We start from the raw sequence: 12210 nt of genomic DNA on the forward strand, positions 1-12210 counted from the left end.
AGGAAGTGCTTTGCCGCTAAGCTTTGAATTCAATTTACAGGGAAAATAGGGAAGTTGTCATCAATGTAGAAAAGTTCAAACGCTTAATATCATTTTCCATTGTAAAACTTAGTAAAGCAATTTTAAATAAGGTAAACGTACTGGTGCTCGACGCGGTCCCAGTACCTACATGTCATCTTGAAACTTAAGTCATTGTCAATAGAGGTGACAGCAAGGTGTCATCTATTGGGCATGTCGAGCACTAGTAGGTACGTTTACCTTAATTAATGTTGTTTTTTTCATATTATAGGTGGTATTCATTGACAGATATTCAACTGATGAATTATTGATCAATGATGATTGATTTGTAGCTAAAATTTTCTTCAGTCATGATTTCTATCTAAAGCACAGGAGCACAAAAGTAGTTTATACCTAATGTGCAGAAAGTGCAGACATATTTGTGCGCGTGGCGTTGTTTTTGTAGCGCTTTTCTTAGGTATATGATTTTTAACTTTACTATATTTACTTAATATTCATATTTTAATGTTAATTAAGTTACCTTTATCTACTTTAAGCTAAAAATTAAAAGTTACAAGCACTTCTTAATTTCGTAACAAATACCCGAAGCCAAACCGCACATTTCGAACCGCAAATAAAACTCGACGCTATTGTGCTAAAGTGTCTAAACAAACAGACCGACGGAAGATGTAAATCTCTATATAGACGACCGACGAGGCCCAGCTGCTGAGGTTTGGCAGGAAGCGAATACCTTGGTGGATAAACATGAGTATGAGACTTTGTGACGGGAAAATTCGTCTGCAGTAGACTTTTTTAAGTTTCTAGCAGTACTACATATTTGTCCGTGGTTGTGAATGGAAACTAAGATGAAAGTAAGTTATTAAATACTTACATCTTTCTTTCATAATGTCATGACACTAAAATGGTTTTAAAAATAAGAAGGGCTCTTAATGAAAAGAAAATGCGGATTGATATAAATCAGAGGATGAGATAGTTTTTTCATAAAAACAGTTTTTTTTTCAAACTGCCGTTAGTTTTTTCTGTTATTCTGAATACCACTGAATATACATAGGTACCTAAGTATTGAATTATAAAATGAATACTTACTCTTAATTAAATTTCCCTATACAGTGGAAACTGGATAAGTGGAACCTGGGTTAGTGGAAAACCTCTTTAAGTGGACCCAAGTTCTCGGTTCCAGTCCCTTGGCAACGAATTACCTCTATAAGTGGAATTTTGGGACCTCTATAAGCGGAATCCATTTTATCGAAAATTTCTTATTTTTACCTCTATAACTGGAAGCAGCCGTCTCCGAAAACTCTATGAGTGGAATAGCTCGGCGTTATAAAATTTGTATTTTTAATAAACCGTCACAAGGAGGGTAGTTTGTTTCGTTAACATTATGGTTCGTGTTTTAACTACGTATTTTGTATGAGATCACACATCGTTCAGTTTTTTTTGCATTAAAGTACAATCGGTACATTGATTTATTTAATCATACTGGTTTCTCGTGCATAAATAAATATTAGGAGTGATTTAGTTTTTGTAATTTTGAAAATTGTATATGAGTAGGTACTGTGGATTATTTACAGTATTGCTTTTTTTAAAGTCAGGATTACATACCTATTTTTGTTAATACATAGGTACATATATACATACATATTTAATAAAAGATGATTATTTAAGTCTTGATCATACCATACGTGACCTCTATAAGCGACTTTACTAGCATCCACAACCTCTGTTAGCGAGAGCCTCTGTAAGTGAGAAAATGTTTTATTTGAACCTGGTTTAGTGGAAAACTGGATAAATGGAAAACCTGGATAAGCGGAACTAAACAGCCGGTCCCTTGCGATTCCACTTATCCAGTTTCCACTATAATTAACAGGAAAATATTTTAACGCGACTTCACTCGTCATTATTATAAATAATGTTTTTTTAAAGCCTTATTGAGCTTACTGTGGAGTGTGGGACTATAGTTCGTTTTTTTTAGCATTAGCAATAAGGTAAACAATCTTGATGTGTCTTTTAATTGAAAAACACATTTTAAAAATAAGTTACGGCAAATATGTAACAATTATGAATCTAATACGATCATTTATATTCTTCTGCTTTCATAAGTAATAGTTACTGATTTTTAAAAAGCGTTTTTCAATTAAAAGACATGTCACGATCGCTTACCTTCTTTCAAGTTCTTTCTAATGCTAAAAAAACGAACTATAGGTCAATCTGTGTAAAATTGTCCTATAATATTTATCGAATTTTATTATTCATTAAAAAGCTGAACCGGATAAATGAAATTTCTAAGAAAAACTTGTCGCATTATCAAAGCCGGGGTAAAAAGGAAGTCTATAATAAGTGGTACACCTATGAGTCAGATTTGCACGTGCTATTTAATTATTATTGTCGCTGCAGGTGAATATTTATAGTTTTTGGCCAGCTCTATGGCACTGGTGGGCTCACGTGTAAGGTGTTGTAATGGATATCTTCTTGGAGTAGCGTCAGCGGGTTGCGACGGAGTTACAAGCGGAGCGATAGCGGTTGAGAAATACACTGTCAAAAAATTATGTTGAAACTTGTAACGATAATAACAACCTTGAAGTAGGTATATGAATTTATATTAATACAAATTAAGGAGAAATGTAACTTTATTTCAGTTAAGTGTGGCAGAGTAGAATTATATACAAAAATATATAATTATATGAATTTGTTTATATTTTTGTGGATTACCAGTTAATCATACCACTCAGTTTGAAATTTGATTGCGTATCAAGGAAAATAATAGCTTGGATACACTGCATATGAGCTGCTGGAAAATATGAATAATCAAGAAAGAGCTTTATTATTTTAACAACTTAAAATGTTATTGTCCTGCTTTGCTTCCCGTTCCGTAGCCCGTCGACTGTCAATGTCTGCATTACGATTAGAATAACATAAAATTGACCGAAAACCATGGAAAATAACTTACTCAACAATAAACAGCGTATAAAACACCAATGTCAACATACCCGTATAGGGCAGCTGTTGATATAAAAGTGAGAACAACATATTTTGTCGCACCCTCCCGCTTTACTTTGAAGAGTGTAATAACTAATAATGTATCTGTTCCTCAGGAACTTGTATGAGTTGTGTGTCATCTGTGGCCGTACGGTGTCCCCCTACTTAGCGGAGCGGAGTTGGCCACGCGGTGAGCTTTTCTCACGTCCACGCCCGCGTATGCGGGTCAAACAGATCACTGTGTTATGTCTTTCCTGTAGACATACACGAGAGTTAAGGGCTATAAAGGCTAATTTTCTTATTTAACCCTTATCCACGTGAAAAGGTCCTCCTTTTATTTAAAGAACTATGATAAAATCATTACTTACATGCCCACAAGCTGTTAACTATTGCCCACAGGAGAGAAAACTAGTGTGTTATCGCGAACAGTACATTTTTCTCTCCTGTGGGCAATAGTTAACAGCTTGTGGGCATGTAAGCAATGATTTTATCATAGTTCTCTAAATAAAAGGAGGACCTTTTCATGTGGATAAGGGTTAAATAAGAAAATTAGCCTTTATAGCCCTTAACTCTCGTGTATGTCTACAGGAAAGACATAACACAGTGATCTGTTTGACCCATGCGCGGTGGACAATTAGACACTTACTGCATTCCCGTTTTGATGACCGCAGCGTTCCCAGAACTATTGGCGCTTCGTCGTTTAGGTACAAGTAATAGAGATAAGTGTTCACTTTATTCTCTCACGTAGGTTAGTAATTAAATACTTGTTAAACTGTTTACTGGGTAGTTTAGCTGGTTGCAATGTTATGTTGCTGATGAGGGTGTGTACTTATAGCTTTTCGATAGATATTAAAACTAGAAGTCCTTCTCGATTACTGTCCATAAAATAAATCTGTTTTCACTATCAATTTTGTTGCAAGAGCAACGTCTAATTAATTTGTCATAAACGATATTAATTGGCGACTCCAACTAAACGCATTTCTGTTTGACTCATTTCTGTTATTGAATGGTGAAGAATGACTCTAGCCATTAAGTGAACCTTTTCTACTCATATTCTGATGGTCAATAAAATGCATGGATATCTTCAAACGTTTCAATTCCGATGGGTCCAATAAATGATGTTTTATTCGTCACTTAAGCACACCCGGCGCCTATAACTGGGCCTTTTAACGTTCATTAGCTGAACGCTACCAATAATTACCTAAATCAGGATAACCTATAAACAAGCGAACGTCATTACTGGGGCAATTAACCAACTCGCCACTAAATCAAACAGAGACAGCTTGCGAGGGATAGGCGGAGGCGGGAACAGTCCATCAGCTTGATTTGCGGTCTATGGTTCAAGCAAGCTGTTTATTTTATGTGGGCAACAAACATAATTGTATAGAGTTAAAAGTAATGTTATATTAGATAGTTAAAAGAAATCACTATAGTGGCCTTTGTTAATAGTATTTACTTCACTTTTCTCTACTATTCCGTCGTTTTCATGTTATTTGATTATTTTTGTTACCTAAAACCTGTTAAAGCTAGCATTTTTTAATTCTGTTTAATTATACATATGTCATATTTTCTGTTATTTGCTTACCAACAACGAAAGAGTAACAAGTAGGTACCATATTTATCAAAGTTTTGTACGCCTCGTCATCCTGTAAGTCTAGGTGTATACCAACTTTTAAGATTAAAATATTGTCAACAGAGTTTTCTTTGCAAGTTTAGTCAAGAGCATGTCCTCCTCGCTTCCTCGCTTCCTCGCTTTACTTGTGGGTGTATAAATCAAACGGACGGACGGGTCTAATGCCGTATTGTAAATTCATCAAATGTTTACGGCGCCGCCATTCCCGGGGAATAGCCAGCCTGTCCTTTACAGTTTAGCGTTTGTCTTTACTTCGGTATTACTGAGAGAATCTTAATTAGGATAGTTTAAGTTGTGGAGCAGGTGCGGTAATTTTCAAAAGAGTTTGTCGTTTAGCTCTTACATTAACTATTAGTCGCTGTTAGAAAATATCAATAACCAAATATGTATAGGTTAAATTGTTAAAATATAATTTAATTGCGTGTGATAGATAACAGCATCATACATGTTGATCCTTTTATGTCAGTATTTTCATTACAAAGATCTCAACATTGGTCATAAGGTCAGTACAGGTGGATGACTCACGCTAGACCGGGCCGGGGCCGGGCCGGAGCTTTTGGCGCTTCGTTTTCTATGGAAAGCACTACGTGACCACCGATCAGCCGTAATAGAAAATGACATGTCGGACGCCCCGCCTCGGCCCGGGCAGGGCTCGTTCTAGCGTGAGTCATCCAGTGTGATTGCGGGATAAGTGTAACTGGCCTTCATACCGGGGCTTGTTTACAACATTGATTAGTGTTTAGTGCGAGTTCATACAGTAACCATAGCACCACGTGATCACCGATCAGCCATCATAGAAAAAACATGTCGGACGCCTAGCCTCGGCCCGGGCTCGGCTCGGTCTAGCGTGAGTCATCCAGTGTGGTTGCGGGATAAGTGTAACTGGCCTTTATATCGGGGCTTGTTTACAACATTGATTAGTGTTTAGTGGGAGTTCATACAGTTTCCATTTGCAAGTAGCAAATGTATGTACTATCGGGTGCAGCCACGGTTGAGCATTTTTCAACGAAAATCGCTTGCACCCAAAACTTTAAAACGTCACGCCTCCTTATATTACAAGTATTACAACCAATATAATATTTTAGAGGGTTGCTTCACACAGCAATTACCGATTTATAAAATTGTATAGGCAGATATTGAATTTCAATGAAGCTTATTACATTGTCTCAAATATCTAGTTTGATCGATTTCTGTTGATTGTGTTTAATGCAATAGATAACCTTTCTTAAGTATTAATTACACTTGTAAAGCAGCCATATAACAATTCTATAAACCATATCAATTAAACGTTTTTAAACCGGCAATTTACCGTTAACATTACTATAGGGCTTCCGTATAATCCCAACAAAACCATTCCTTTGTGAGTTTAGTTGCAATCCAAACACTTCTGAGCCCGAGCGAGCGTGCCGAGCTGCCAAGTACTCGAGCACGCGGCCAAGTATTTTAATTGGCGACAAGCAAACTGAATTAACGACCGGAGACGGCGTGGCTGACTGATGGCCCGATTGGGGGAAGGTATCATTCATTTTTAAATGGCTCTCTGTTCAATGTTCGACTCTCGATAAAAACTCGCAAAGTCAGATGAGCATTTGCGGAAAGTTACTTTAAAATATCGCCTATTTTTAAGGTGATAATAAAGGGTTTATTAAATCATGGAATAAGTCGCTTTCATTTACTGCTATATACCTGTTTTGGATTTAAGCCTTGAATAAACCAACATGTGTATTGTTAATACAAACTGTGTAGGTTGTATATGTATTAAATGAAAGTTTTAAAGCCTCAATTACATAGTGAATATCTGTTTAATCCCTTTCTTTATGTTCAAATGACAGATTAATACAAAAGATTAATAGTTAATTGAGGCTTTTAGAGAGTTTATGATTAACGCAATTAGAGTTTACATTTATATAGCGATTACCCTATTTACCTAAACCTTAGAGCTTTACCTACTACCAACATATACTCATTATTAGGAAAAAAAATAGAAATTGATAGTAATAATAAAATAGAAATATTGAACATTAGCCCTCTAAATGTTTACCTACTTACTTTCTTAATTCATGCATATAATAATTAACTTATTGGGTTTAGTAGAGTTACTCGTAGTAGCTATCACACCTCACGCGTGTCACCACTTCCCGGCAATAATCTGCTCGATATTATATTCGATCTGCGGTGCAAATACATTTGTCATATCTGAATTTAGCTTGACTTACATAGTATTACCAAGTGTTCTATAATAATATTCAATGCTTTATCTAATAATGCTAGTTTCATTACGTGTGATCTAAATATAGGTAATATATATGTAGTTTGTCACAATATTACGCCAATGACTTGTGATATAGGTACGTATTTAATGGCGCTTGCGAACACAAACGTTTATTAGAATATAATGTGAAGTCAAAATACCACTAAAATAAACCGACTAACAGAGAGACACACATACGTGGGCCATTCTGAAAATTTCTGGATTCTGATATATGAGACGACTTATTTTTTTTTAAGTGGCCAGTCCAGGAATTTTCAGTATGACCTAAGTGTTAGAGGTGTTTAGAAATAGTACGTTCAACCTGACTGGCTGAGATACTAATGAACCTAATTATAGTTACTCTGCTAACGGTAACCATGTGCTTATACGTAACTCTTTTTTCAGATCCCTCCAAGCTTATCAAGCGTAAAAAATCAACGGAAGATGTCCGTTCCCCCCTGGGAGGAGAGGGCTCGCTCACCAGCGAGGAGGGTGAGGACGGCGGCGCGCGCCGCAAGAAGGCCCGGACCACCTTCACGGGGAGGCAGATCTTTGAGCTGGAGAAGCTGTTCGAGGTCAAGAAGTACCTGTCTTCTGGAGAGAGGGCTGACATGGCGAAGCTGCTTAACGTTACCGAGACTCAGGTAAGTCAGTTAGTTAATTTTGCCAAAAGATTTTTAGGTATCGCAGAAAATTGGCCTCAATCTTCCGCAGTCTACTAAAGGTCGATTTGGTTCTTTGATCCAACTTGTTGAAAGATTACCTGATTAGTTTTTAAAGTGTACCTACATTACCTACTTTTCTTGATTCTAATGTACCTAATGCCAAAATGTGATTATATAAAAGCCAGATTTATGTGAAAAAACTATAAAAACCTCAAAGCGATTGTAGGTCAAAAAATTGCTGTCCAAATATCTATTACGCTACCTACAATAAGTAGGTACAGTTTTAACACGTTATATTACACATCGTTAATTCAACGCCTATAAATAAACTAAACTCATTTTCTTAAAATCTACAAAATCTTAAGTATCCTTACATCAACACTTTACTTTCATTAGTCCGCAGCCATATGTCACTTGACAAACCTTTTTCGTTCATTAAAATTCTAACCGAGAAAGACGTAAGGGTTGTCGGAAACAGACTAAACATTTGACTTTTTCGAATCGTATTACTAATCACTCAGGCACACAATTAGTCAATGTGTTCATAAACTTTACCCAACTTATTTGTAAATACATTTCGAGCTATAATAGACTCTAATCGAATGTATTTAGAGGGTTGATAATGTCGATAAAAGAAGTGCACTGCCATTGATAGTGTGAAGCCGTTGCAGCTGTAAATGTAAACAAATGACAGCTTGCGTCGTTGTGGTTCGGGGAAAATCTACTAAATTAAACGGTTCGAAGTACACGCGCCGTGCGCGGGCGCAAGCGAAGAGCGAACGAGTACCCAAGCTCGATGTTATGTAACTTCATTCTAATGACTTAACAAAGCCAATTAACGCATTTCTATTTCAATTACAACGACAATACGAGCTCGAATAAGGGTATTAAGTGTAATTTAAATGTAATTATGACTCAATCACAGAACAGTTAAAGATCCTACACAATAGGTAATTCCAGGTATATTTGTAATGTTTTATAATCTAACAGTAACAAAAATGAATTCGATTTTTAAGTAATTGTCTTATTTAGCTTAGACGTCTCTATTAATTTGTTTTTAATTATGTATGTACATATTTGTAATGTTTTTAATTGCATAATCTTACATAACATCTTGGACCACGCCGTTAAACGTTCCGAGATAATTATAGTATCGCACGAGGGGGGAGTCCCCCGCGACGTGACTAGACACATATGGCGGCACTAATTAAAACTAGCGGCGGCGTAATGAGCGACGCGTGTCGTGACGGCCCCGTGTCGGTGCTGGAAAGTGACGCATTAATTTTTGAAAGTTAAACGACATAGGTGGATCATTTTTTTTATACATAGTTGCATACATCACTTTATTATTTGGATTTTATATTATTTCTACTCAGAATCATATAATGGGAGAACTGTCCCAAAATGTCCATATATTTTTTGTTATTTCCATTCCCTTATCAACATAAAAATTCTATTTAAAATATTCACGGAATAGAAATAAACTTGTGACCCTTTTTTCCCGAAAGAGCTTGTGATTCTGATTAAAAATAAGTAGCAAACAAACGAAATAAAAAAGTGTAGTTTAAAATTTTAAATAATATGGCCCAGGTAGGTATATGAACTACAAAGACTGAGGCTAACGCTAGTATTAATTAAACTATTTGTGTAAATTTTCAGTAAAGCTTAGCGGTTCACGCTTTCACTCGCATCTCAGCTCCCATTCTTAGCTCATACCTACCCGTACCTGTACATGCTACATACCATGGCCGTTTCCAAATGTCTTACGAAAGAAAGCTGTGTGAAAATAAAAACAGTGCAATTGGCGGATATCTTACCAATTCTTAGCTACTCAACTAAGTACATTTTTAGTAGAAATGTAGCCTCTTTCTTAGATTTAGCGTCAAAATTTGTGCGTTGTGATGACTTTAGTCTTGACTTTCCTTCATCGTTGTTGCCTCTCTTGATCACATCTATCTCCAAAACGCAACAGTCCTATGTACTCGGCACTGTTTTCTCGAACTCAAAAGAGCTGCCAAAAAAATCTTACCTATTCATGGCGAATATCGGCAGTCTCAAGTCAAATCCCAGATAAATAATAAGCGTGTCGTCCTCCCCCACGTGTCGGAGACGTCAATTATCTGAGAGGCACGCACTAACAGCACTAACGACTACTGGCAAAAAGCGGGCGGCAAAAAACGGAGTGCGCCCACGTGGCGGTAGCTAGCGCTAATTGATATTGATAATAGGCGTTAAAAGGTTATTGTCGTTTCCAACTTTTACCATTTACGGCTTGGCAAAAAAGAGTAGAAATTAAAAAGTGGCAACACTGTAGTGTCGTCCCTTTCAAACCAATACATATAAGCAAAGGGGACGACACTACGTGTTGCCACTTTTTAATTTCTACTCTTTTTTTGCCAAGCTGTACGTTTTGTTTAATTGTACAGATGTAGAAGGTGCTTACTGAATTAACTGTTTAAAATATATTACCTTAACTTATAAATAAGGCATGTACTTACTTATGCCTACTTTAAAGATAAAATTCAGGTATTGGTGGTTAGTGAAAATTATATTATATTCGCACTGTAAGTATGTACCTACACAATTAAATATAGCCTAGAGTCTTAAATAGACGAAAAACGCACGTACCTACCTAGAGTAAGTAGAATATTAAGTTAGGTATATTTAATGGAATACTAACTTCTGTCTTCCAAGCTTAGCCTAACGACCAGCCATAATCGATACTTGTCAAACATAAAGCTATTCTAGTCACTTTTATTCCCGCTAGATTAGAAAAAACCCCTGACTCCCAAATAGATCTTCCCTGAACCTTTATTTCTCGAATCAGATCATTAACGCTTGTTTTGAACCATCGCTTTACTACCTACCGAGAAATCTTCATTTCTGAAATGAAAAGAAACATTTCAAAATATAACGTTCACTGAATTCGACCTTATTACGATGGCTTTACTTATATATTCTAGCCTCACTTTAAGTTCTAGTTAATCCACTTTTATTTTAAAAATAAATGTTATTCCAATACCCAGTCCTAATTGATCCACTTCTTTGCTTTCAACTATTATAACCCCATCAGCCTCAAACCAAGTGTGATTCTTGTGGTCTACGAGATAAGATTGAAATTTGATTACTTGTCTAATCAATTGAACCGTCCGGAGGGATTAGACTATACAGGCGGTTTTAAATTGAAATTAATTCAGATTTCCATCATTTGAATAATTCATCTGTCCCAGAGTTGCTGTTAGGCTTTATGCGTGAGCCGTTTTGTTATAAGTATGTATATTCTGTAAAGCTCGTTATTATTATTATAAGTTATTAATATTCGTACATGAACTCCTTACTCATTTACGAGACGTGTTCTATAAAACCCATCATCTCATAAACCAATAAGAAAAACTGCCACTAATACTTAGGTCATACTGAAAGTTCATATAATTTTAAAAGCTGGATATGTAACAACTCTTACTGACAATGCGTACAAATTTTCTTTGCGATAGTATCTTCCTGAAAAGTATACGTCCCATTTTTCCTCAGACACTTTTTGTATGAAAATTTGGGATTTGTATGGCCGGTTGTGTTTTCTGACGTATATTATGTGTAGATCTAGGACTTTTTTACTTAAGTCATTTGAATAGATAGGTACCTAAGGTTGTCTGAATCTGTGTGTATGTATCAACAATTTTTTTCACAATAAGTAAGTCACCCAGTAAAAGTAAATTTTAGGCACCACAAATATGATTTAAAAATAAGCACAAATGTACGAGTAACTGTTTGTTCTCAGTTCCACACATTATTGAACACGCTGTATTCGTCCATTCTCACCATATGTCATTTGTTAAGTGCGTTTTTGTCTCCTGCGGCCGAGCATTCAAAGGCAAAGAGTATAAAAAAGAAGAACATCAGTGTCAGTAAGATAACTAAGATAAAAAATGTTTTAAATTACATATTATAATTTTATTAAGTATTTCAATTTCGGCCACTGATTCAAAATATTAGTTAACCACTATGGGATTTTTCGTACGGTTGGTTGTTGATTTGCACATCGCCTTCCTCTCATACACATCTGGAGACCTAGATCATAACCCTAACCGTTGATAACAAGGAACTACTATGTGATTAGGCCTCCTAGTTTTGCAACTTTGCCAACATTTTCATATAAGTGATATAAATATTTCTACTCTTTGGCCCACGCTCGTTTAAGCGTTTTTACACATCTGTGTTTGTGTAGTGCTCCTGACACTTTTTACTCGGAAATTAGGGGACTGTTTATTTTTATCCCAAATTGTTAATTTGGTAATAGAGCTGGAATGGTTCCAAGTTTTTTTATCTTTAGTTAGAGTTTAATCTCAATTATGACTGAAGATTTAGTCTTTTGATCCAATAGTGTTATTATAAGTATTATCTATCATACTTTCTATTTCGCATAGGCGTTTATCTGCAGCAAAAATATATTTTGTAGATTATTGTTTCTACATTTAATGTATGTATTTGCTTATTTATGTCAAATTTAATCAATATCAATTTCAGTTTGGTTAGTTCACCTAAAAATATGTAACTAAGAATTAGTTATTCTAGATCGATGCCGCTGTCGGTATGTAAACAATACTGAAGCAGCGTCGCTTGCGCAGGATTAAGGTCAAAACCTGCGTATACACCCTTGAGAATTGAGA

General features: G+C 35.8%; 2 protein-coding genes across 2 annotated transcripts in view; both read left to right on the plus strand.

The window, feature by feature from the left end:
• Positions 1–12210, plus strand: part of LOC134795624 (homeotic protein proboscipedia-like) — a 78682-nt gene that overhangs the window by 22011 nt on the left and 44461 nt on the right. Inside the window, exon 3 of the mRNA XM_063767527.1 lies at positions 7284–7522. Coding sequence (XP_063623597.1) covers positions 7284–7522 — 239 coding nt within the window. The remainder of the gene's footprint in view (positions 1–7283; positions 7523–12210) is intronic.
• Positions 1–12210, plus strand: part of LOC134796358 (defensin-like) — a 111407-nt gene that overhangs the window by 22010 nt on the left and 77187 nt on the right. The gene's annotated exons all lie outside the window — the stretch shown is intronic.

This window comes from Cydia splendana, chromosome 1 (genome assembly GCF_910591565.1).
Source record: "Cydia splendana chromosome 1, ilCydSple1.2, whole genome shotgun sequence".
In the NCBI taxonomy this organism is placed as follows: Eukaryota; Metazoa; Arthropoda; class Insecta; order Lepidoptera; family Tortricidae; genus Cydia; species Cydia splendana.